The following is a 22,518-nucleotide window of genomic DNA, read 5'->3' as shown; positions in this document are numbered from 1 at the left end:
CCGGGAAACGCTGCTTGTACCCAGAGAACGACACCAGCCGGAGGACAGCCCCGTCCCTTGCTCTGGGCCTCCCTCTAGGCGGGCGGAGAGCAACCCCCGAGCTCCGGCACGGCGGGACCGGGCTCTGCGGGGCGCGGAACAGGCGGGTGGCTGGCGGCTGCACCTCCCACCGACAGAGGGCGCCAGTCCGGGGCGGGGTGGGAGCGTGGCGCGGGTGGCTGGCCGCGGTGCATGCCGGTACCAGCGGGCTGTGCGAGGCTTTAGGTCCGCCGCGCGGCCGGCCGAGGGGATGATTCGTCGTCGTCGCTCGTTCGGCGGGGGCTGCGCCTCAGTGCCCGGCTCCATGGTGGGGAAACGGCGGCGGGCGCCGCGGCAGAACGCGATGGGGGCGCGGGACGCCGAGGAGGCCGCGGTGAACAGCCACGTCCTGCAGTTCTACTTCCACCAGGCCTTAGCGGCCTACCGCGCCGGGCGCAACCGCGACTTCCGACAGCTCCGCGATGTCATGCAGGGTGCGCCGGGGCCGAGGGGGGGAGCCGGGGCCGCGCCGTGTTGTACCAGCGCCGTGTAACCTACCCGTTGTCCCGCAGCGCTGCTTGTGCGGCCCCTGGAGAAGGATCACGTCATGGCCCGGAGGCTGCGCTTGATGCAATTCCTGTCACGGGTCGAGGAAGGCGAGAACCTCGGTGCGTCCCCAAACCTCCCAGTAATACCCTGGGAAAAGACGCGGCCGGGTGAGCCTTCAGCCCGTTGTCCCTGTGCTCCGTCTCAGTAGCAGGCAGGAGCAGCGTTTCTGCGCAGAGCAGAAGCCTGGGCTGAAGCTGTTCATCTGTAGCAGCTTTTCCCTGAAGGCAAGGGTCTGAAGAGCGTGGCTTTTCATGTCTGCATCGTGCTGCCGTAGGCAGGAGTAGTGTCCTAGATACCAGTCTGTCCTGTTAGCCAGACACACACCAACATTAGTGTACATATCCAAGTTAGATGTAAGTTCTTCACTGTGAAGGTGGCAAGACCCTGGAATGGGTTGCCCAGAGAAGTGGTGAATGCTCCATCCTTGGCAGTGTTCAAGGCCAGGTTGGACAGAGCCTTGGGTGACATGGTCTAGTGTGATGTGTCCCTATGGCAGGGGATTGGAACTGGATGATGTTAAGGTCCTTTCCAACCCAAACCATTCCGTGATTCTACAGTTCTGTGGTTGTGGCTTTGGCTCAGCCTTGTTGCTTCTGCAACATTCCCCCAGATCAGTTATTAATAAGCACATGGTGCTTCTGTACCTTCCTATGCCTAGGGGTGGATCTTGCAGTTTAGGCCCTTGGCAGACAGCCTTCCGTTCCTTCTCACCTTCATCCTTGGTAGCTGTAGGATTTGCAGTCGGAACAGGCAAACAAGTGACTAAATCTGTGTAAGATGTCTGTGAACTCCTCACAAACCACCAGCTCTGGTTTCTTGTAGATTGCACTTTTGATAAGGAGTCAGACCTCACCCCGCTGGAGTCAGCAATCGGTGTCCTGGAGCTTATTCATACAGAATTCGCTGTGACTCAGGAGACAATGGAAACTCTTCGGGAAATGGTGAAGGAAGCTGTAAGATGTTTTTGAGTAAATACTCTGTTTTACAAAGGTCTTGTGTAAATGACAGTGAAAATTGCCTCAGGTATACCATCATTAGGGCTGACTTATCTGCAAATGTGTATCTTCAGTGCATGTGCTTCTTCATCAGTTAATGTAGAAGAGTTTCTTTGTAAGTTGATACTAAGCTGTTACCTGTGCTGTGCTTGATGATCATATATGCTTTTCCAAAGTTGATCTACAGAGCATGGTAAGTTCAGTGTCAGCAGAGAAAATGGTTTTTGTTTTCTCCTGTAGGCTGTTATTGTCTGCATCAGAAACAGAGAGTTTGAGAAAGCTGCAGAAATTGTCAGGAGGCATATAGGGAAGGAGCTCAAAAGCCAGGTGAGTCTGTGCTGGAATGAGAGACAGCTGCTTGAGCACTGTCTGGTATGTCCTGTGGGGTGTTGGGGTGCAGGGGTACCTGGAGGAGTTTCTGGTATGTCTTACAGGGTGGGCAGTATGACCCCTGAGGGTTTAAGAGGTTTCCTTGAGAAGCACACACACAAACAAGAAAGAAAGGTAAGGATTCCAAAACTGGAATTAAAGAGTCCTCCTTGAGCAATGGACCCTGAGTGCTCTGCATTTCTCAAGCATATTGATAATTTCTGAAGCTCCATCTGTTACTTGTATTCTCTCGTGTGTCTCCATGGGTCTTCCAGGTATTGGTATTCATCCTTTACCTCAAGGAAAACTCAGGCTCATGTGTAGAGCATGAATTGGTAAGGGTTGGTTCTGAAAGCAAGAGTCCCCATTCCTCTTTCTGTAGGCAATGAAATGTCTTGGGTGCTGGAGCAGAAAGTCAGGATTGCTGAAACAAGGTGATGGGCCTGTTCCTCTGGCCTTTTCCTAGCCTTGTGTTAGTGTAAAGTAGTTGTGCCTGGAGAATCTCAAATAGGAAGGGGCCACACTTCACCTGGATCCTAGCTCCTGTGTTTATATCCTTGTATCTATTCAGAGCATTCTTACCTCTCCTCTAGAAAAAGAAGAAAGAGTTGCTGACTGTCATCCAGGGCAAGGATTGCAGTCATCCAGTGGTCAGAAACTTCTCTTACAAGGACTTCCAGCGGAGCACATTTCAGTTCCTGGAGACTTACATGGATGATTCGGAGCCCCTGCTGCAAACAGTATGTGTCTGCCTTGCCTACCTGGCTTCCCAGTACAGCACAGGGTGTAGATATTGGGGGAACCAACACTTACTTTGCCAGAAGGCAATGAAATACAGGAATTTGTCTTTTACATGCCTTCTGTATCAGTTAATGAGTTTGAGTTTATGCAGCTAATTAATGGTGGATTAAATCCAAAATACCACAAAATCAGTCTATTCCAGAAAGGTTTCTAGAGGTGAATGCATCTTTCAGTCTGTGTAACAAGTTTTAATTGATAAGCATGAGCTCTGTACCTGGGGCTGATTTAGCTGCAGGTGGCAGCTAAAAATGCCTTTGAGAGGAGATGACATTGGGTGCCAGTACAAGGAATCATCTTTTAATGGTTATGTGCTTTTTCTCTGTCCAAGATAATTAAAAAGACTTCGAGCTCAGAACATGCAAAAAAACCAAGACGCCCATCAGTGACTCCTGAGTCTGCAAATGGGCCAAAGGATGATACTCTGGAGCCATTGGGAGAAGGAGAGGGCCCAGAAGGAACTCCAGAGCCTGCAGAAATGCCGGAAGACCTGGAGGGAGCTCCCAGCCCTGCAGAAGGGGCAGATGACCCCACAGCAGGTTCAGATCTTAGGGAAGGAACTAGTGACTTTGCAACAGCATCTGAGCCTATGGAAGAGGGTACTGACCCAGAAGCAACTCCTGATCATATAACAGCAACGGATAATAACTTCGAAGATGCATCAGAGCCTATGCATATATCTAAAGAACTAGCAGCAGCAGCAACTCCAGAACTTCCAGCTGCTGACCCAGCAGCAACTCCACAACCTCTGGGAGTGTCCTGCATGGACTCAAAAAGGTGAGCAGAGGAATCTGGGCCTGCACTGTGGATAAAGTGTGGCAGCCGTTCTCTTCCAGTCAGTAGTTTCCTCTCTCCAGGTAGCTCTTAAGTTTTCCCCCATGCCAGCCTCAGGGGGTCTGCCCAAGCAAGCCCTGGAGGTGCTCAGTGTATGGCTTCTGTCTAGATCACAGTAAAAGTGTTCAGTTGGTTTGGGATTTTTTTCTGCAGATACTGCAAACCAGGGAGGGAGGGCAGTGGCTGGCAGCAGGTTTGCTCTCACAAAGCAGCGTTTGGTGTCCATGTGGCTCAACCCTTATTTGAGAATAGCACATGAGCATATTCTCTAAAGACCTGCTTCGTTGCTGCACCACCTGGTTTAAAAGGAGGGAGGACTGAAGGGCTGAGAATGCCTTCTTCACTAAATTTTATTTGCACCTTGGGATCAGTTATTGAGGGTCACACCCTTTGGGAAAAGCCTGATTTCAGTGAATTGGAGCCACTTTGGTGGTATTTCTACAACCTGCTCAGTTCTGTTTGTTTTGTAGGGGGCCCTCTGGAACTGAAACCACGTATGGGATTTCTGTTCTGAGAGAAGCTTTCAAGATCCTGTCTGACTCCCGGGATTCTGGTGCACTCTTCACCAAACTGGATGAAACAGACTTTTCTTTCCCCAAGCAACTGTCTCCTTCTGTATCCCACAGAACCAAGAAACGGAAAGAAGCGGAGAAACAAGATTCTGACATCTCAGACTCTCCTGAAATTATCCATAAGACCAGGCGCTTGTACACAATAAGCAAACTGGTCATGGAGCAAGACAGCCAGTGCAGCGAGTTGAGTGAGAGGCCAGACTCTTCCCAGGAGCCAGTTGTATCTTCTGCTTCCAGACCTGTTCAGAAATTGTGTGACCCGCCTGTGTCTACCAACAGTGCCAAGTATGAAGTCCATCTCTTCTGGTATATTCTAATATGCACCCAGTCTTTTGACTTGCAGCTGACATTGGTAGCATGAACAAAAACCTTTCTCTTGAATTCAAGATGAGTGTATTGATCATCTTTGTCTGCTAGCATATGTGCAACTGGGCAAAGTAAATACTTTGTCCTTACACTTCACTGTTTGGGGTAATGGGGAGGAGAAGATTACCTGTTTTCCACTGGCAGTGGGTTGGAGATACTGCAGGTAGTACTGGTAGGCAATTCCAGTGTGTGTATTGTGGGTAATGTGTGTTTCTCTGTGCTTTGGTTAGTGACACTGACAGTGGAAAGAGTTCATGGATGCATCTTGTGGTGTGTTTTAAACTCTCTTTACTTCTTCACCTTGCTTAAGGTATCTGGGTTTTTTGGTTTTGTTTTTTGGGTGGTTTTTTTTCCCCCCTGACACCAGTGTTGGATAAAAAACTCCTAGTTGTAACTTTCTCTTTCAGTATGAGTTGTCGCTTACCTTGCAGCTGAAATGACTGCAGTAAGATGTGGGACTATGTTAGGGGGTTTTTCCTGTTTATAAGGATTACCCACAGAAGACAGCAAAGTAGGCTTACTGGCAGAAGTTTAAAATTAGGACTGTTAGGAGACTGTAAAACTATGAGTCTCATGAGTAGTTCCTGTAGGCTGTAACAAGGGTGTGGCAAAGCTTCCTGCTTAAACATCTGAGTTGCTCTTCTGTTTAGTGAAGTTGCAGAGCAGCCAGCAATAACGATGTTTTGGATCCCCAGGAGTGAAACTGGAAGGACTGAGGAGAGCTTGATGTCTTTGGAAAGATAAAACACAATCTCCTTTGTCTTCTGGCTTAAGAATTTCGAGAATATGAAGGGCAGGCAGGAAAGACCTTGGTGTTCTGCATTGCTTGGCTGCTTTGGAGTTGACTGTTTTTGAAGTGCTGGACGGTGGACACAAGTTGAGATGTGCTGCAGTGCAGCTGGTGTCTGTGCAAGCAGTGGTAAAAACTCTTGCTGGTCTGCATTGCTCAGGGTTAAGCTGTCAGAGGTGATGCTGGAAAGGGATTTCTACCCTGCTATTGTCTTAAGAGTCATAGGGAAAATTTAGCCGTTAAGTTTCCTGCTCTTCAAGGACTTGAGTGGCAATGCTTTATCTTTTGGTTTGTTTGTTTTTTTTTTCTGGTAGGTGATGTTGCTGTCCTGGGGTGTCTGGAGTTTATTCTGATGATCCTAGGGAGCCCTGTGAGAATAGGATGATGTTTTGTGAACTCGTCTGAGGCCATGTGCTTTGCCTGATGGCCATGGGAAGGAGCCAGCCAGGCATGAATGTGATGCCTTCCCATCCTGTGCCAGCTAAAGTGAGGGTTCTGCCAGACTGGGAGGGAGCCAAGAATGGGGCTGCTGGTGTTGGTGTAGGCAGTTCTTGAGTTTCAAGCCCTGATGCTGTGCAAGTTGGTTTCCAGTTCACCTGGAAAGTGATTTATTGTCTGTGCTCCTTGTATGGATGTCCTGTCTTGAAGTCTTTCTGTGTCAGTACTTACGGTAGCTGTGGTGTTGGCATCTGTCTGGAAATCTCATCGTGTGCATCTCTGCCAGAGGCTATTTCACAAATCTTTATGTGCAAGAAAGAGGTGTTCAACAGTGCAACCTCAAGTAAGAGCAGAGATCAGTTGTTTCTCAGTGGCTTCAATTATACTGGATGCAATATCCTTGGCTGAACCTTCTGAAGGCTTTTTTTAACAGGCTTAGTTTAACTTTACAAGTCTGTGTTTGAGGACTGGAAGCAGGTGACAGCACTGAAGCACTTGATATCACTGAGAGGCCTCTGTAGCTTGGCTGACCTCAGTAGTGCTAGCAGTAAACCAGTAAGAATTAAAGGCTCCCTTGGAAGTCTAAAGGCTTCTACCCCAGGTTGTTGGCAAGTCTGTGCCACATACAGAGGCCTGGGAAGTCCAGCTTTCTGTCTGCTGTAAGCACTTCATTGTGTAGTTAATACCCTGTCGCTTGTTTTTGCTAATGCTGGCTACAAAATACAGTACTCCACCTGTATCGAGTACATATAGCACACTGTACCTTCAGATGGAGGCTGCTAAGGATTCATCCACCTTCAGAGGGGACTTGAGGAGGTGGCAGTGTGTTTATATATATATCAGTCACTTTATGGGCACTTTTCTCAGCACTTCACCCTCATCAAAGACTTGCTTGCTGTATCCTCTGTGTCCCTACCTTCTCCCCTAACAGCATCCTTCCTAGCCAGCAGCCAAAGTAAATGCTTGCCTGCTTTCAGGTCCTTCAGAAGAAAGTGGAACAGCAGACAGGGGTTGGAAGAAAAAGAGAGTTGGAGTGAGGAGGAGGAGCTTTTCCCAGGTGCCGGTAAGAACAGAGCCCCTCCTGTGGGTGTTAATTGATGCTAATCCTGGCTGTGGGGCTCATTTATAGGTTTCTTGCTACCTTCTGTGTGACTGAATTTTGAAACCAGAAACCCTAAAACCCAGAAAAATGGGTAACTGTCCAGGTCTTTGTATATCTGCCTTGAAATGTGTGCCAAAGCCACCTGTTCCGGTCTCAGATAAATCATGCTTAGCTTAAAGAATGTGAACATCAGAAATATAGCTTTTTTTCCCTGTTCCTACTTTAGTGCCATGAAATAAAGGTTCAGTTTACGTTTTCAGTCAGATCAATTGTCCAGTCCTTTTTCCAGCTAGATATGTAGCTTAACTGGTGAAAAGGAGTGGATAATGGGTGTCTAATTCCAGCTTCAGTGTACAGTCTAGCCACATCCTGGATGGATGCACCTGTTCTGGCTAGTTTAAAACAAATCAGATCCTATTGGAAAGCTTTCACATGAAACAGCTGGGGCTGCAGAAAAGGGAAGGATAAAGGAGTTTGGTTTGTCTGTCATGGGGTACTCTCATTGTAGGCTCTGTATTTCAGCAGTTAAGCTCAAGGCAGTCTGTCAAGGAAGTCTCTACCTCTTGAGTTAAGGTGAAATGTAACCCTGTTGCCTTGTTTTTCAGCATCATTTGAGACAGCCAGCTATAACAGTACAGTCTTCAGTTCCAAGAAACAGGTAATGTGGAGCCCTTAAGTCCTTTCAGCAAGGCCTGAGATCATGATATATCTGCAGAGAAGAGCGAAATGCCAATCTGAAATACACTGCTGGGGGTTGCTGCTCAGACTGCTTCCTCAGCAGCCTGCAGTTCACTACAGCAGGGTGAGCTGCTGTCATGCTTTCAGTGAGGAGGCTGGATTGGAAAGTGCTTCCTCAGGCTGGTGCTTGTGGTATGCAGGCGTCATCCAAGTTGTGCAGGCCTTTGCATTTGCAGAGGTGCGTGGACTTTCCCTGTTAAAACAGCCCAGTTTGGTAGCTGGTAAGGCTGTGTGCTGGGCACTGGATATGTGCATGAAGTCCTTTTTCTTCGATGCATGTGGTTCAGAGCTGGGTTTGCTGGGTTCCCTCCATGCTGGAGAGGTTCATCATCTTGGTTGCGTGAAGGACACACGTACAGCAGCTGTTGCTGGGGAAGAGGTCCCCATTTTGCTGCTGGGAACTCTCAGCCTGGCTTGTAGGAGAGCTGCTGGCTCATGTGCTGCTGTACACCACGTAGCACTCTGCTGGAGCTGAGCACTTCTGTTATTCATAACGGGTACGAGAACACATCCACAGAGGAGTGATTGAGTGTTGCGTGTGCTGTTGACAGGACATCTGTGCCTTTCCTGCATGTTACTAGCACAGATGGTAAAGGGGAGCTAACACACACGGGAAGAGTTACCATGTGGTTCTCTGCTAGTGGCACTCTGATGCTGCACTTTGTACTCACAGGACACTGCTTACATGCTCTTTTGTAGAAATGGACAGTGGAAGAGAGCGAGTGGATCAAAGAAGGCGTGCGGAAGTTTGGAGAAGGGAGATGGAAGGCAATTTTCCAGAAATACCCCTTCCAGAACCGCACAGCAGTGATGATCAAGGATCGCTGGCGGACCATGAAAAAACTGGGAATCCTCTAAAGCTGGCAGCCACAGGACCTCCAGTGCACAAACCTTTTTCTTTGCAAAGACCGACTGGAGCGTCACAGCATGGGTGCCTGCCTCTGATGTGTGTGTGTCAGGACCCCTGTGGCTAGTGGCACCTGAGACTGATGTAGCAGACAGAAATCATGTGACAAGAACCAAGGAGCCTTGAGCTCTAGCTGCAGGTTTTAGTTTTTGTGCAGGCTTGATAGCACATGATTGGAAATGGCCTGGATTGGGACTTTCTTCTGACAACTGCAACCTTTGTTGAATGAATCCCAGCTGTAGTGAGTTTTGTCTGCTCAGATGCTGTCAAATAGCAGGGTAGTCCCCTCACATCCTATTTTTCTGTTGTCTAAACTGTCACTTGTTTCATCCATTTGTGCTCAGTTCTCTGTGGGTGGGAGGTAACGTGTAGCCCCACAGCTTACAGGGAGGAGATTGAGACAAATAGATCTTTCATTCTTCACATTTCTTTTTTTTTTTAGCAGCAGCGAGCCTAGGAGTGAGAATTTTTCCCTCACAGCTTTGAGGCTTTAAAAAATATAATTTTGTGTATCTTAGGATTTAACTGTTGGTTGTTCCTATATTAAAAGTTGGGCCATATCTTACTGACACTTCTTGCTGGTATGCAATCCCTGCAAGCGTATGGGTGCCCAGGGCATTGCATATCCAGCAGCCGAAGCCAGAGCTCATGTACTACCAGTCTTCCATAAATAAAGTTTGTGTTTTCTTGGCCGGCTTGAGTTGTAAGTGTGAGCTTGTACCATATGGGTGGAAATGTGGCAGTTGGGGCAGGCAGCACGTCAGGAACATGGGGCTTTCCCTTTGCCTCCTGAGCTGTTGTGTCAGCCGCTGTTTGGGGTAGAACAGTGATGCCCAGAGGTGCTGCATAGGGCAGAAGCGTCTGGACGAGGTTTCTGCTGAAGTCAAAGGCTGAGGAGCCACGGCAGTATTTGCTAGAAGCAGCCTCTCCCAGCAGCATTCCTGCAGAGTTGGGGCTGGGAGAAGCCTGTCTGGAAACACCTGCTTCTCTTCTGTCCTTCAGCAGGAGCTGCTGGACTGAGCCTGCCCCAGCACCTGGCTGTGGCTGTGTGTTTCCCCCTGCCGCCTGCTTGTAAAACTGTTCCCTGGGGCCAGAGCAGCCGTGGGTGGGACACCCTGCACTTGCAGAGGCTTGATGTGAGCCACAAGCTGGACCAGTAATTGCTGTTGTGAGGCAATGCCCATTGGTTGTGCCCAGTTGGAGAAGATGGATTCACCCATACTTCCCTTCTCTGCACCAGGCTCTTGTCCTTGGCTATGCAGGGAGGCTGTTGCAGCCAAGGCAGGGAGGAGCCAGGGAGGAAGGACATCCCCCCACAAACCCACTTTATGCCTGTGTGTGTTTTCTGGTGGTAAAACACTTTTCCTGCTTAATTTCCTTGTTCACAGGATACAGACTGGTGGAGCGTTGGTCAGTGAGGAGCAGGGCTAGCTGGGGACTGGCTCAGTGTTGCTGGTGACTGTGGAGCTTCTTCACAACAGCCTCTGCAGAGGGTTCATCTGGGTGAGCTCTAATGTGGGTGAACTGGATAAGCCCCTGCTCTTCCCCAAGATCATCTCAAGGGTGCTTCATTCCCCCGACTCCAGCCCTGGCCCTGCCAAGGTGCCACTCTGAGGAAGTTAATGATTATCCCTGACACCTCCAGTCCCCGCTCCTGCCCTGGCTGGAGGGAATGCAGAAGGCTGGGAAGCAGGATGCTGCTGCTGGTGTTCCTGGCTCTGCTGGGCTCCGCTGGCTGCCCCAGGACTGAGCCCCTCAGCACATCCAGCCAGGACCCGCTATTCCATGGGGCAGATCGCTATGACTTTGCCATCATCATTGCCGCCGGCACCATGGAATGCTTCTGGCAGTTTGCACACCAGAATGGGAACTTCTTCTTCAACTACGAGGTAAGTTTTGGAGGTGCATCCCAGGAAGGTGTGCAGCTGCTGATGAGGTCAGTGAATGGCTATGCTGGCTTAGTCCAGTGCTGCAGCTCCACAGGCAGTGCTAGCCACTGCCTCCTCCGAGGGCACTGCAGGTCCTGCAGTGGGAGTTCCATCACCATGGGCCTAGAACCAGGCTTATGTGCAGAAGGGCAACTGAGGCTGAACTCCAAATCCACCAGCCCCAGGACGGAGGGGGTTTGCCTTGCATGGGGAAGATCCTGAGTTGAGACAGGAGTGGTTTCAGTCGCTTGGGTATTCCACCTCAGGGACTGTACTTTTTTTAGGCAATTTCTGTCATGAATCACATTTCTTTTTTTTTAAATACCTGTTTTAAAGGAGTAGTGAGAGCTCTGGATGTGGTGACTGAGCATGCAGAGAGCTGCAGGGTGTCCTGGCATTGGGGGAGTTCTGCCATTTGCTGGGCTGGCTGAAGGCTGCTGCACGGCCCTTGTCTCTCTGAGCTGCAGCTGGGAGGCACGACAAAGGTCTCAGGCACAGCCCTATGTACTTGTCCTCGTGCTCTGTTCCCTTCCCGAAGGGAAAACGACAGCCTTTTATCACCTGTTTACACTAGGCTGGTTGAAGGAGAGCAAGAGCATGGCCATGCCCAGCAGTGACAGCTTCCCCCTGGCTCTGACCTCAGCAAAGCAGCCCCACAAAAGAATGGCACAGCCCTGGGGCTCAGCACAACTCCATCTCCCACCACTGCAGCCGTGCCAGGAGCACCCCATCCAGGCAGCAGGGAGATGGAATAGGTACAGGGGGGAGGAGACACGGGGTGTGTTCAGGACCCTGCAGCACCATGAGCGGGCACTGGGAGCCTTGCTGTTTATCATCCAGAGCTGTGGGGTTTGGGGTTCTTTTACATGTCACTGGAGGCTGTTCCTGGCCCCAGCTCACAGCAATGGAGGGGGCAGCTCCCCATGGACCCCAAAACAACCCTCAGTAGAGGCTGGACCACACTGGGCCCCTGCCCTGCACAGGAGGGCTCCTATGGGCTCCTGTCTGTTCCCTGAGCTCAGAATCAGGCTCATGAATGCCGCTTGGGTGTTTTCTGCCTCCAGGTCCAGCGTGCAACAGGGATCGGCAACAGCAGGAACATCCTGGTCACAGCGAGCGACCCCAGTGGCTTCCAGCTTGGTGCTTCCCAGCATGTGCGGGGACAAATCAACTTCCTCACCAAGGAGAAAGGTCCTCGCTGCCCTGGTCCTTCCCAGGCAGCCAGCATTTCCCAGGGGCGTTATGAGTCTGATCACATCTCCCTCCTCAGGGGAGGATGAGGGTCAAGCACTGGGGATGGGTTTGCCTGGCAGTGGCTCTTCTGCTCAGGGAACAACAATCCCCATTTCTCTCCACAGGTTTCTACCAGCTGTGCCTGAACAACCAGCAAAACCACTTGGGCTTCATGCAGGTGTATCTCAACTTTGGTGTCTACTACAATGCCTTCGACACAGACAACAAGCAGCCAGAAGAGCGGAAAGAGCTGAATGACACCCTGGAGGCAATTGGGGTGAGTGTGAAGGTGACCACAGTGCTCCAATGCCGCGGGGATGGGCAGGTTCTCCCGAGGGAACCAAGAAGGGCGCTTGCTGTTGGCTGAGCTGCAGCTTTAAGTTAATGCTGAGCACAGGGAGAGCTCCAAGAGCAGCTCTTCCAGCCCCAGGCTCTGCTGCAGCCCAGCTGCTCAGCACCCACCTCTCCTGCAGGTCAGCACCCAGAAACTGCAGCTCCACATCTTCCACATGTGGCGGTTCTACAACTTTGCCCGGATGCGGAAAACATCCGATTCCTTCCTCCTGGAGTCCAACTACAACTACGTCAACTGGTGGTCGATGGCTCAGAGCTGTGCCATTGTCCTCTCCGGGGTGCTGCAGCTCTACTTCCTCAAGCGCCTCTTCAATGTGCAAGCCCCCAGCAGGCAGAAGTGCTAGTAATGTCCAACAGTGTGGGAAGGACCAGTGCCTTCAGCGCTTGGTGACAGCGCTAACAGCTAATTCTGACCCTTCACAGAGAGGGAGGAAAGGCCGGATCCTGTTTTGAGGAAGGGGAGCTCCCCTGCCCCTCCCTTGGCTGAAATCACCCCAACAGAAGAAAAGCACAACACTGGACTTTGTGTGCTAGGTCAGTTTATTACCTCCCTACCCATCATTATGGTGTCCTATAATGTCTTTTCTACCAGGCACTTAATAAAGAACCCCTGGCACCCAATCTGGGGCGTGATAGCAGCCTTCTGTCCACCCTCTGCAAGCCTGCACAAAGCAAGTCCTGCCTTGCAGGCAGCTGCCTGCCCTCTCCTTCTCTCTCCTCAGCTCAGTGGTCAGCCTGTTCACCCAGCCCTAGGCTGTGTGCCTCTCCCAGTCTCTTCTACAGAACTACACGTGCAGTTTCTCCCCTCTGCTGCCTCACCCCAGTGCATCATGCTGCCTAAGGAAGGCAGGGGTATGTACCACAGACAAAGGCTGATCGCCTCTGAGACATTGCCCTAAACAACAGGCACCTTAGAAAAAGGAACAGGCTTTATTTGAGAGCAGGGGCAGGTGCCTGCGGAGCAGCTCCTCACTTAGGTAGCAGCTCCCCCAGAGTATGCAGCTGTGTGCTGGTGGCTCCCAGCCCTATCACACCAGAGCATACCCCAGAAGCAGAGTGGGCTCCCTGTGACACTGCTGCACTGACACTGTCCTGCACTGGCCAGGAACACTTGAGTCTTTGGAGCGCCGGAGTCCTCTTACATGAGGGTGTCCTCGTTCCGCACGTACTCCCCAACATCAGCCTGGTGGAACACCACGATGGCCATGGGATCCACCTTCCGGCACTCCTGCGTGGACTTGGCAGCCACCCCAAAGCCCTGAATGAACAGGAGATAAGAGTTTACCCCCCAACCCTGTACTCCCGCCCTGGGAAGCACGGGGTCCGCACCAGCCACTCACCAGTGGGACGTCAGCCATGGAGTACACCACCACTCCCTGGTACTGAGCTGTGTTCTCTGTGATGCGGCCCAGGCCCGACTTCAGGACGTGGTTGCCGTAAAGAAAAGACTGCTCCGAGCCCGGCTTCACCCACACCTTGAACTGCAAGAGAGACACAGCACGATGAAGGGCTGGGGGATGTCGGGGGCCGGGGGCTGCCGAGGGCCGGTTCCCACCTTGGCGTAGGGCGCGAGGAAGTCCAGAGCCGTGACACTGAGCCGGAACTTCTGCGTCTTGGTGAACTTCCCGAAGCAGGTGCCCAGCGCCGTCAGGCTCTCCCGGGGGATGCTCGCCGCCACCTTCAGCAGCTTCTCGCTGCGGGGATCGAGAACAGAGCTGGAGCAGCTCCGGGGTAGCACCCGCTGCCCGGCGCCCCGCTGCCGGCCCTCGCCTCACCTCACGTAGTAGACGCGGTCGCGGTGCAGGCGGAAGCAGTAGGTGCCATCGGGCCGGTCCACCAGCAGCTGGATGTTCTCACCGATGCTGCGGGGACACACGCCGTGAGGCCCACCCGGTCCCCCCGCCACCCCCTCCCGCCTCCCACCCCCCCCGGTGCCCCCGGCCCCTCACTATCGCCCCAGCTTCTCGAACACCGTCCGCGTCTCCGCCTCCGTCAGCGGCCGCATCGCCCCACGCCGCACACGCAGGACCCCACCGGAGCCACCGGAACGGGAAATGAGCGTCGGAACAGGAAGTGCCGGGCCGGAAGTGGCGCGGCGCCCCGTTGGAGCGGCGCGATGGCGGCGGCGGCGGAGGAGGCGCGGCTGCTGGCCTGGCTGCGCGGCCCCGCGGCGCCCGGTGGGCCCGAGCTCGCGGCTTACGTGTCCGAGCTGGCGGCGCTGGGGCTGGCGGAGCTGGGCCGGGAGCCGGCGCGGCTGGCGGCGGAGCGGGCGCGGGTCGGGGCGGAGACCCGCCGCTTGGCCTTCGAGCACTACCGCGCCTTCATCCGTTCCGCCGAGTGCACCGGCCGCGCCGGACACGGCTTCGGCGGCATCGAGAGCCGCCTCGGGAGCCTGCTGGAGCGCCTGCCCGCGCTGCAGGACGCCTGCCGGTGCGGGAACGGGCACCGGGGGGGAGCCCGCCGGGGACTCGGGGACACCGGGGGTGGCGGGGAGCGGAGCGGTGAGGGCACGGGGGGAGATGGAGGGAGGCTGGGACAGGGTCTGACGGAGCACAGGCAGCCATGGGGCAGTGGAGGGCTGGGCTGGGGAGTGAGAGGGAGGTGGTGCTGAGCTGGGAAGGATGGGACTGAGGGGAAATAATGGAGGGTGTGAGGGTCCCGGGGTTTACCTGCTGCAGGGGAGAGCCTCGTGCTGATCCCACCCTGATCCCGCAGGAATTTCATGCGTGATGCCGAGGAGATCGCCTGCAGCCGGCGCATGAACAGCCTGACGCTGAACCGGCACACGGAGATTCTGGAGATCCTGGAGATACCGCAGCTCATGGACACCTGCGTCCGCAACGGCTACTACGAGGAGGCGCTGGAGCTCGCTGCCTACGTGCGACGGCTGGAGAGGAAGCACAGCACCATTCCTGTGATCCAGGTAGGATCTGCTCTGCCCCTGCCTTGTGCCACCCTGCACCCAGCTCCTGTGGCTGAGGTCTCTGTCCCACCCCAGGGCATTGTGGAGGAAGTGCGCCAGTGCACCCAGCTGATGCTGAACCAGCTCATCCAGCAGCTCCGCACCAACATCCAGCTTCCAGCCTGTCTGCGGGTCATAGGCTACCTGCGCCGCATGGATGTCTTCACGGAGGCTGAGCTGCGCATCAAGTTCTTGCAGGCACGGGATGCGTGGCTGCGTTCCATCCAGGCCTCCATCCCCGACGACGACCCCTACTTCCACATCACCAAGACCATCGAAGCCTGTCGCGTCCACCTTTTCGACATCATCACCCAGTATCGCGCCATCTTCTCCGATGAGGAGCCGCTCCTGCCCGCCGAGGGTCAGGCCCTCAACGAGGGGGCCATCTTCCACAGCTGGGTGCTGCAGAAGGTGTCCGAGTTCCTGCGGACGCTGGAGCGCGACCTGCGGCGTGGGGTGGGCGGCCGCCTGGACTCGCTGCTAGGGCAGTGCATGTATTTTGGCCTCTCCTTCAGCCGGGTAGGGGCCGATTTCCGTGGGCAGCTGGCCCCCCTCTTCCAGCATGTGGCCACCAGCGCTTTCAGGAAGGCGGTGGAAGAGGCAGTGGAGAAGTTCCAGGAAGAGATGAATTCCTACACTCTCATCTCTACGCCAGCAGTGTTGGGGGGCAGCGCGGGGGTCCCGGTGCCCATGGCCCAGCCAGGGACGCTGCAGCCTCCCATGGTGCTGCTGGACTTCCCACCCCTCGCTTGCTTCCTCAACAGCCTCCTCGTCGCTTTCAATGACCTGAGGCTCTGCTGCCCCATCGCCCTGGCACAGGATGTCACCACCTGCCTGGAGGATGCGCTTGGTCAGGTGAGGTGCCAGGGGACAGAGCTGTGCCTTGTCCCAGGAGGACATGGGGGCAGGCTTGTCCTGCTCTGAGTACTGGAAGGATGGAATCATAGACTCATTTAGGTTAGAAAAAACTTTTTAAGATCAACAAGGCCAAGTGTTAGCTTGGTAACCGCCAAACCACCGCTAAACATGTCCCTAAGTGCCGTGTATCCGTGTCCTGGTGACTCCACAACTTCCTTGGGCAGCCTGTTCCAGTGCTTGACAACCCTTTTGGGAAAGAGATTGTTCCTAATCTCCAGTCCAAACCTCACCTGACACAGCTTGAGGCTGTTTCCTCTTGTCCCATCACTTGTTACTTGGGAGAAGAGACCGACTCCACCTCACTACATCTTTCTGTCAGGCAACTGTAGGGAGCAATGAGGTCCTCCCTGAGTCTTTTTTCCAGACTGACCCCCCCCAGGTCCCTCAGCCATTCCCCATCACACTTGTGCACCAGGCCCTGCACCAGCTCTGGTGCCCTTTTCTGGCCCTGCTCCACACCTCAATGTTGCTCTTGTAGTGAGGGGCCCAGAACTGAGCACAGGATTTGAGGTGAAGCTTCACTGGTCCCCAGTGTAGGGGAACAGTCACTTCACTGGCTCTGCTGCCACGGTGTTGCTGATACAGGCCAGGATGCTCTTGTCCACTTCCACGCAAGCTGGCTCACGTTCAACTGCTGTTGACCAACACCCCCAGGTTATTTCTGTGGGCGGCTTTCCAGTCACTTTTCCCCGCAGCTGGAGCATTGCATGGGGTGGTTGTGGGCCAAATGCCGGACCTGGCACTGAGCCCTATTGAACCTCGTACAATTGGGTGGGAAAGGAGCGTCCATTTTACGTGCGGGGTTGTCTGTGGGGAGTATTGACAACTCTGCTTTCCACCCCAGGTGACTAAAACCATCCTGGCCTTCCACCGTGCGGAGGAGGCAGCTTTCAGCGGGCGGGAGCAGGAGCTCTTTGCCCAGTTCTGCACGGCTTTCCTGGATGACCTGCTGCCCTACCTGAACCGTTGCCTGCAGGTCCTCTTCCCGCCAGCACAGATCGCACAAGCACTGGGTGAGATCCCGGGGGGTTGTGTCTAGTGGGGGGCCTCATTGCCCCCTAGTTCTGCTGGTCCCGGCTCTGTGGGGCTTCCCTTTGCCCACAGGCTCCCACCAGCCCCCCTTTCCCTCTCTGGCAGGTGTCCCCCCGACCCAGCTGCAGCGCTTCGGCCACCTGGGCCGCATCAACGTGGTCGCTCTGAGGGACTCGCTGGCTTCCCTGCTGCCGGCTCCACCAGATGAGGAGGAGCCTCTGCGCCCGAAGGAAGAAGAGGAGGCCGAGTCCCTGCCCACACCCCTGCCTGCACACGGGCAGGAGGGGTCCCCCGAAGGGGCTCCGCTGCCGACAGCGACCGCGGAGTAGCGGGGCTGGGGCTGGGGCTGGGCCGCGTCACCCCGTCACATCCTTCGGTCCTCCCCGCCGGCAGGGGTCGCCGTCTCCGCCCGTCGTGCCCGGCGGGGTTTGCGCATGGCGGCGGCGCTGGCAGCGGGGCGGCGCGGGGCGGCGCGGGCGGTGTTGGGGCCCGGTGCGGGGCGCGGGTGCGGGGACGCCGCGGGCTGGGCCCAGCGGGAGCGCTCGTACTGGCGGGCGCTGCGGCGGAGGGTGCTGGGCCCGCCCGCGCCGCCCTTCGCCGCCCCCTGCCAGGTGGGAGCCCCGGTGCTGCGCGCGGCCGCCGCCGCCGTGGCCCCGGAGCTGCTGGGCGGCGCCGAGCTGCGGGAGCTGGCGGCGGCGCTGGCGGCCGGGCTGCGGCGCGGGCCGTGCCTGGGGCTGAGCGCCCCGCAGCTCGGTGTGCCGCTGCGGGTGTTCGCTGCCGAGCTGCCCCCCGCCCTCTGCCAGCGGTACCCGGCGGCGCTGCGCAGCGCGCACTGCATCGAGCCCTTCCCGCTCCGCCTCTTCGTTAACCCGGTGCTTCGCGTCGTGGACGCGCGGCTCGTCACCGGCCGCGAGGGCTGCGCCAGCATCCGCGGCTTCTCTGCCTACGTCCCGCGCCATTGGGCCGTCAGTGTGTCGGGTACGCACCCCACAGCCCTGCCTGCACCCCCGGCGTCCGCCCAGCGCCGTGGTTGCTCCCTGACCGCTGCTCTCTGGTAGCAGGGGTGGACGAGCGCGGGGAGCCGGTGAGCTGGGAGGCAAAGGGCTGGGCCGCCCGTGTTGTCCAGCATGAGATGGACCACCTGGATGGCATCCTCTACATCGACCGCATGGACACACGCACCTTCGCCAATATCAGCTGGATGGAGCTGATGGACTGACGCCTTCGGGCCTCATCCCACTGGAGAAGAGCTGCAGCGGGGCCCCGCACCGGACACTGGCCAGAGGGGCATCACGGCACTGCATGGGCTCCTACTCACCATTACTACAGCCAAAATACACACTGTGAAGCCTCAGCCTGGCTCCTGGCCCTTCCTGCTCCTGGGTTGGGGGTGAGACAGGGGTTCAGCCCTCATTGTTCTGACTCCTGTAGTCATCCTATGAGTCTAGGAACCAGCACCACTCCAGCACCACTGCCAGGGCTGTACTGGAAGAGGGAACCCCTTTTCCAAGGCTTGTTTGTGGTCTGGGGTGAAGCTGGGGATGGGACGTGCAGTTTGGGTGAGAGGGGGGGGAGGCAAGCTGGCAGGAGCCCTTGTGGCTCTTCCCTTGGCTGGGGGCTGCTCTCAGAGGGGGCAGAGCACTACACTCTGCCTGGGAACAGGCAGCAGCTCCCAGCGGCTCCTGCCTGCACATAGCAGTTGCACAGGCAGTGTGTTACTGGGTGGAATTGAGGGGCCAAGCTGACCCCTGCCAGTGCAGTCAGATCCTCATGGAAGGGACCAGGCACCACCTGAAGCTTTTGAATTGTTTTTATTTTCATATAAACAAGACAGAACCCAAAGCAGCATTAATTTAAAAAATAAAAAAGAGCAGGAAGAAGAGTGGGGTGCAGCCAGGGGGGGCAATCAGCTCCCAGGTCGTGCCCAGATACCCTCCATCCCCCCCACCCCGGGCCATCCATCCGGGCCCCACCAGGTGCTGCAGTGCAATTGGGTGAGCGGTGAGCAGAAGATGAACCTGTTTGGCACAGGCAGCAGGGAAAGGGCCACCCCAGCCCCACGCCCTACCCACCCCTCAGCCTTCCTGTCCGAAGTCCTCTGTGAATTTCTTCACCTTCAGCAGATCGTCAGTGTTCACGGTGGGGCGGGTGGTGGCCAGTGAGCGCAGCATGTCCGACTGCAACACAGGCAGCTGCGAGCTGGCACAGGGTAGGGACCCCCCCCTCAAGCAATGCAGGCAGCTCTGCCCACCCAGCGGGCTGTCATGGGCCCCAGTGTCCCAAGGGGTTCCTGCAAGCAGAAGGGCCCCCTAACACTCCCCAGCCCTGCCCAACCCTTGGCCTGGGGACAGAGATACTGGAGGAGGAACAGGGATGTGGCAGGGCACTGCTGGCCTGCACCAGCCTCCATGCACCGGGATGGGTGCCTGGCACTGCGGCAGTGACCACACTCACCATACAGACCATTGGCTCCATTAGCTTGTCACTGGGCACCTCCATCCAGGTCATCTCAGTGGCTCCCGGGTCGCCAGGCGAGCACGGCATCAGGAGGTCATCCACAAAGGTGCCAGGGCTGGTGCGGGAGGGACCACGGACCTGCAGCAGAGCGGCAGGGTGGGATGGTGGCCACAGCACCAGCACCAGTTATGGGGCTCCCCCACCACCCCAGGACAGGCCCCCCAAGCCAGGAGCTGTCCCCACTCACCTTCTTGAAGTGTGTGGCCGACTGCACCTTGCGTACAGGCTGCATCAGGGCATCCCGCACGATAATGCTGATGTCAGCCCCTGAGTAGCCATCAGTCTTGTGGGCCAGCTCCTGGATATTGGCCTCGGTCAGGCTGTGTGGGGTGTTGCCAAGGTGCAGCTTGAACATCTGGGCCCGTGCTGCCTCCTCGGGCAGCGGGATGTAGATGCGCTTCTCAAACCTATGAGCAGTGCAGGCAGGGGGTGAGCCCCATGCTGCCAGACCCTGCCAGGACTGTGGGTCTGGAGCTAGGAGGCTGCCGGGTCCTGCTCACCTTCTCCTGATGGCAGAGTCCAGCACCCAGGGGATGTTGGTGGCACCCAGCACCAGGATCCCATCGCTGCTGTTCCCTACACCTGCACAGGAATGCAGTACAGATGGCTCAGTGTGATCCCCAAGGAAAGACATGCGTGATACAGGCATCTGGCAGTTTTCCTGTGCCTGCCTGTCCATCCCGCTCCCTCCTTTCCCTGTTTTCTCCCCACACACACCCTGCATCTGCACCAGGAATTCTGTCTTGATGCGCCGGGCCGCCTCACTCTCATTCTCATTGCGCGAGCCGCACAGTGAGTCCACCTCATCAATGAAGATGATGGAGGGCTTGTGCTGCCTTGCCAGCTCAAAGAGATTCTTCACCAGCCTGGGAACAAAGAAAGCAAGGGATGGGGTTCCCCACCAGGAACCCTGCACAGCACCAAAGACACCCAGCGCCTGTGACAGCCGCAGGTCAGGAGCCCCAAACTCCTCCAGCCCACCCTGCGAAGCCCGTGCTGACAACAAGGCAAGCATCATGCTGGGAGAAGGACCATGATCCCCTGTGGAGCTCTGTGAGTGCCCACGCTCTCCCATGGGACCCACTGTCTGCATTAACAGGGCCCCAGCCAAGCTCTGGTGGGGAGCCCAGGAGCCAGCCCACAGCAGCCACACATCCTTGCTGCCAGCTTACTTCTCACTCTCTCCCAGCCACTTTGACATCAGGTCAGAGGACGAAACGGAGAAGAAGGTAGAGTTGTTGGCCTCAGTGGCCACGGCCTTGGCCAAGTAGGACTTGCCAGTGCCAGGGGGGCCGAAGAGCAGGATCCCTCGCCAGGGTGTGCGCTTCCCTGCGACAGAGGCCAGTGTCACAGCTCCCCTGTCCCTGCGCAGGCCAGATCCGTGTGGGCTCACAGGGACACACGTTCCTGTGCTTGGGGTCACATCCCAGCACACGCTTGCCCCACCTGCTGCCCCATGGCACCTCCTCCATGGGCAAGCAGCAGCCGTGGCGCTGCCGTGCCTCTCACCAGTAAACAAGTGTGGGAACTTGATGGGCAGGATCACAGCCTCCTTCAGGGCTTCCTTGGCTCCCTCCAAGCCAGCCACATCACTCCACCGCACGTTAGGCTTATCCATCATGATGGCACCTGTGAGAAGGCAGCTCTGCCCATGCAGCCCCACAGAGACAGGCCAGTACGCTCCCAGAATCTACCAAAAGCCGGGACAGCCGGAGCCCTCATCCCTCCCTAGCACTCTGCTCCACCAAACCCTTCCACTCACACCAACCCCACCATCCCTTGGCACAGAGGCTGGTTCCGGGGTTACCAGACCCCCAGCAACACACCCCTGGTCCCCAGTCCCACAGCCTGCCTCCCTCCCCACAGCCACCCCTTGCAGTGGCCCTTCAGGAACCCCTCTGCTGACCCTGCAGCCACCATCAGGACCGTACCCACTGTGCCCAGCACAGCCCCTCACCCATCAGCTGCTCCTGCAGCATTTTCTTCTCCGGGTTCTCGCCCTCGCTGTCACTGTCACTCCTGGGGAGAGGGTACATGGGGTCAGGAGCGGGACTGGCCCCAGTGTGGTCGGTCGGGGGGGGGGGGGCCCAGCACCTCCACACACCCCTTGGTGTCATTCTGGGCCTCCTTGACCGGCTTCTTGCCGTGCTTGTCCTTGCTCCGCAGGTAGTCCTTCAGCTTCTCCGCCCGGTCCAGGTACTGCACGCACTTGGCTCGGATGCTCTCCTTCGCCTTGTCGCTGTGAGCCTCATCTGGAGAGACCCACAGCCGTCACCCGCGGCCCCGCTCCCGCCCCCCGGCCCCCCGGAGCCGCCGCCCTCACATTTGATGGCGTGCAGGAAGTACTCCACGGCGTGCTGGTACAGCCGCAGCGCCTCCTCGTAGTTCTTGGCCTTGTCCTCCTCCGTGGCTTTGGTGACCAGGTCGATGGCTTTCTGCCGGGGACGTGCGCAGCGCGGTGAGCCGGGCACCGGGCACGCACCGGCTCCTTCCCTCCGCCGGCGGACCGGCCCTGCTCGCGGCCCACAGCGGCCGGGGGGACGGGAGCCTCCTTCCTCCGCCCCCCCGCCACCACCACCACCACCACCACGGGCAGGATGAGGTCGCCCCGGTGGGGCCCGGCACCGAGCGCGGAGCGAGGCCTTCCCCCGCCGGCTGCGCACCGGCAGCGGGGCGGGGCGAGGGCCCCCCCCCCGCGGGGCGGGCTGAGGAGCCGCTCCCCGGCCGGCGGGGCCCGGTCCTTGCCCCGGCAGCCCCCGTACCTGCAGGGTGGACGTTGTCATCTCATCGCCCGGGGTCGCCGCTGCTGGCGCGGCGCGGCCCTGCCCGGCGGCGGCGGAGCTGGGCCCGGGAGGGACCGCCCGCGACTGCGGCTCTGCGCGACAGCGCCCCCTGCCGGCGCACCTCCAGCGCGGGAGGGGCGGGGCCTCGCCCCCTCCGCGTTAAACCACGCCCCACAAGAAACCCCCCCCCCCCACCCCCCCCCCGCTCCGGCCCAGGGGCCGCGCACGCGCACTCAGAGCGCAGGCTCGCACTCG

The 22,518-nt window shown here is 56.8% G+C and overlaps 5 protein-coding genes across 7 annotated transcripts; 3 read left to right on the top strand and 2 right to left on the bottom strand.

Moving 5' to 3' along the window:
• The first annotated feature begins 285 nt into the window (after positions 1 to 285).
• On the top strand, positions 286 to 8,562 carry TERF2 (telomeric repeat binding factor 2). 2 transcript variants are annotated; one of them, XM_061444071.1, is made up of 10 exons: positions 286 to 512; positions 591 to 686; positions 1,450 to 1,580; positions 1,863 to 1,949; positions 2,585 to 2,731; positions 3,121 to 3,566; positions 4,250 to 4,480; positions 6,767 to 6,852; positions 7,497 to 7,549; positions 8,329 to 8,562. In XM_061444071.1, exons 1-10 carry the CDS (start codon positions 290 to 292, stop codon positions 8,485 to 8,487), a joined length of 1,659 nt encoding a protein of 552 aa, XP_061300055.1. In that variant the 5' UTR covers positions 286 to 289; the 3' UTR covers positions 8,488 to 8,562. The 2 variants fall into 2 exon arrangements, with proteins under 2 accessions (XP_061300055.1, XP_061300054.1); XM_061444070.1 differs by having other exon boundaries at positions 4,094 to 4,480.
• Positions 8,563 to 9,659: 1,097 nt separating this feature from the next.
• Positions 9,660 to 12,689, top strand: TMED6 (transmembrane p24 trafficking protein 6). Its single transcript, XM_061444082.1, has 4 exons — positions 9,660 to 10,425; positions 11,529 to 11,655; positions 11,823 to 11,974; positions 12,171 to 12,689. Exons 1-4 carry the CDS (start codon positions 10,159 to 10,161, stop codon positions 12,393 to 12,395), a joined length of 771 nt encoding a protein of 256 aa, XP_061300066.1. The 5' UTR covers positions 9,660 to 10,158; the 3' UTR covers positions 12,396 to 12,689.
• A 273-nt stretch (positions 12,690 to 12,962) lies between these two features.
• NIP7 (nucleolar pre-rRNA processing protein NIP7) lies at positions 12,963 to 14,147 on the bottom strand. The gene is made up of 5 exons (XM_061444074.1): positions 14,001 to 14,147; positions 13,827 to 13,913; positions 13,607 to 13,745; positions 13,392 to 13,532; positions 12,963 to 13,309 (listed from the first exon to the last, which is right to left on the bottom strand). The coding sequence occupies exons 1-5, from the start codon at positions 14,054 to 14,056 to the stop codon at positions 13,190 to 13,192; spliced, it is 543 nt and encodes a 180-aa protein (XP_061300058.1). The 5' UTR covers positions 14,057 to 14,147; the 3' UTR covers positions 12,963 to 13,189.
• A 3-nt stretch (positions 14,148 to 14,150) lies between these two features.
• On the top strand, positions 14,151 to 18,316 carry COG8 (component of oligomeric golgi complex 8). Of its 2 annotated transcripts, none has more exons than XM_061444072.1 (5): positions 14,151 to 14,481; positions 14,767 to 14,974; positions 15,050 to 15,868; positions 16,776 to 16,944; positions 17,069 to 17,321. In XM_061444072.1, exons 1-5 carry the CDS (start codon positions 14,168 to 14,170, stop codon positions 17,290 to 17,292), a joined length of 1,734 nt encoding a protein of 577 aa, XP_061300056.1. In that variant the 5' UTR covers positions 14,151 to 14,167; the 3' UTR covers positions 17,293 to 17,321. The 2 variants fall into 2 exon arrangements, with proteins under 2 accessions (XP_061300056.1, XP_061300057.1); XM_061444073.1 differs by lacking the exon at positions 17,069 to 17,321 and adding an exon at positions 18,025 to 18,316 and having other exon boundaries at positions 14,152 to 14,481.
• A 593-nt stretch (positions 18,317 to 18,909) lies between these two features.
• On the bottom strand, positions 18,910 to 22,316 carry VPS4A (vacuolar protein sorting 4 homolog A). The gene is made up of 11 exons (XM_061444079.1): positions 22,243 to 22,316; positions 21,804 to 21,915; positions 21,585 to 21,732; positions 21,438 to 21,499; positions 20,990 to 21,109; positions 20,653 to 20,809; positions 20,198 to 20,346; positions 19,981 to 20,062; positions 19,668 to 19,887; positions 19,418 to 19,558; positions 18,910 to 19,140 (listed from the first exon to the last, which is right to left on the bottom strand). The coding sequence occupies exons 1-11, from the start codon at positions 22,261 to 22,263 to the stop codon at positions 19,039 to 19,041; spliced, it is 1,314 nt and encodes a 437-aa protein (XP_061300063.1). The 5' UTR covers positions 22,264 to 22,316; the 3' UTR covers positions 18,910 to 19,038.
• Positions 22,317 to 22,518: the final 202 nt, after the last annotated feature.

The sequence above is a fragment of the Pezoporus flaviventris genome, unplaced genomic scaffold (assembly GCF_033815535.1).
Source record: "Pezoporus flaviventris isolate CSIRO_AGI_PZ_B2104156 unplaced genomic scaffold, CSIRO_AGI_Pfla_v1 ptg000667l, whole genome shotgun sequence".
Taxonomy (NCBI): Eukaryota; Metazoa; Chordata; class Aves; order Psittaciformes; family Psittacidae; genus Pezoporus; species Pezoporus flaviventris.
Note: the sequence above shows the minus strand (reverse complement) of the source record. Positions and strands in the feature narration are given on the sequence as shown.

What these genes read in the sequence shown, in the direction of transcription:
- TERF2 (XM_061444070.1), top strand. Translation starts at nt 290, where the DNA reads ATGATTCGTCGTCGTCGCTCGTTCGGCGGGGGCTGCGCCTCAGTGCCC. An exon ending in GCTCCGCGATGTCATGCAGG is followed by an intron (nt 513 to 590) that starts GTGCGCCGGGGC and finishes GTTGTCCCGCAG; the next exon opens with CGCTGCTTGTGCGGCCCCTG. An exon ending in TCTTCAGTTCCAAGAAACAG is followed by an intron (nt 7,550 to 8,328) that starts GTAATGTGGAGC and finishes GCTCTTTTGTAG; the next exon opens with AAATGGACAGTGGAAGAGAG.
- TMED6 (XM_061444082.1), top strand. Translation starts at nt 10,159, where the DNA reads ATGATTATCCCTGACACCTCCAGTCCCCGCTCCTGCCCTGGCTGGAGG. An exon ending in ACTTCTTCTTCAACTACGAG is followed by an intron (nt 10,426 to 11,528) that starts GTAAGTTTTGGA and finishes TTCTGCCTCCAG; the next exon opens with GTCCAGCGTGCAACAGGGAT. An exon ending in CTTCCTCACCAAGGAGAAAG is followed by an intron (nt 11,656 to 11,822) that starts GTCCTCGCTGCC and finishes TTCTCTCCACAG; the next exon opens with GTTTCTACCAGCTGTGCCTG.
- NIP7 (XM_061444074.1), bottom strand. Translation starts at nt 14,056, where the DNA reads ATGCGGCCGCTGACGGAGGCGGAGACGCGGACGGTGTTCGAGAAGCTG. An exon ending in TTCGAGAAGCTGGGGCGATA is followed by an intron (nt 13,914 to 14,000) that starts GTGAGGGGCCGG and finishes GTGTCCCCGCAG; the next exon opens with CATCGGTGAGAACATCCAGC. An exon ending in TCCTCGCGCCCTACGCCAAG is followed by an intron (nt 13,533 to 13,606) that starts GTGGGAACCGGC and finishes TCTCTCTTGCAG; the next exon opens with TTCAAGGTGTGGGTGAAGCC.
- COG8 (XM_061444072.1), top strand. Translation starts at nt 14,168, where the DNA reads ATGGCGGCGGCGGCGGAGGAGGCGCGGCTGCTGGCCTGGCTGCGCGGC. An exon ending in GCGCTGCAGGACGCCTGCCG is followed by an intron (nt 14,482 to 14,766) that starts GTGCGGGAACGG and finishes CTGATCCCGCAG; the next exon opens with GAATTTCATGCGTGATGCCG. An exon ending in TGGAGGATGCGCTTGGTCAG is followed by an intron (nt 15,869 to 16,775) that starts GTGAGGTGCCAG and finishes TTTCCACCCCAG; the next exon opens with GTGACTAAAACCATCCTGGC.
- VPS4A (XM_061444079.1), bottom strand. Translation starts at nt 22,263, where the DNA reads ATGACAACGTCCACCCTGCAG. An exon ending in CTTCCTGCACGCCATCAAAT is followed by an intron (nt 21,733 to 21,803) that starts GTGAGGGCGGCG and finishes GGGTCTCTCCAG; the next exon opens with ATGAGGCTCACAGCGACAAG. An exon ending in GACTCTGCCATCAGGAGAAG is followed by an intron (nt 19,888 to 19,980) that starts GTGAGCAGGACC and finishes CACTGCTCATAG; the next exon opens with GTTTGAGAAGCGCATCTACA.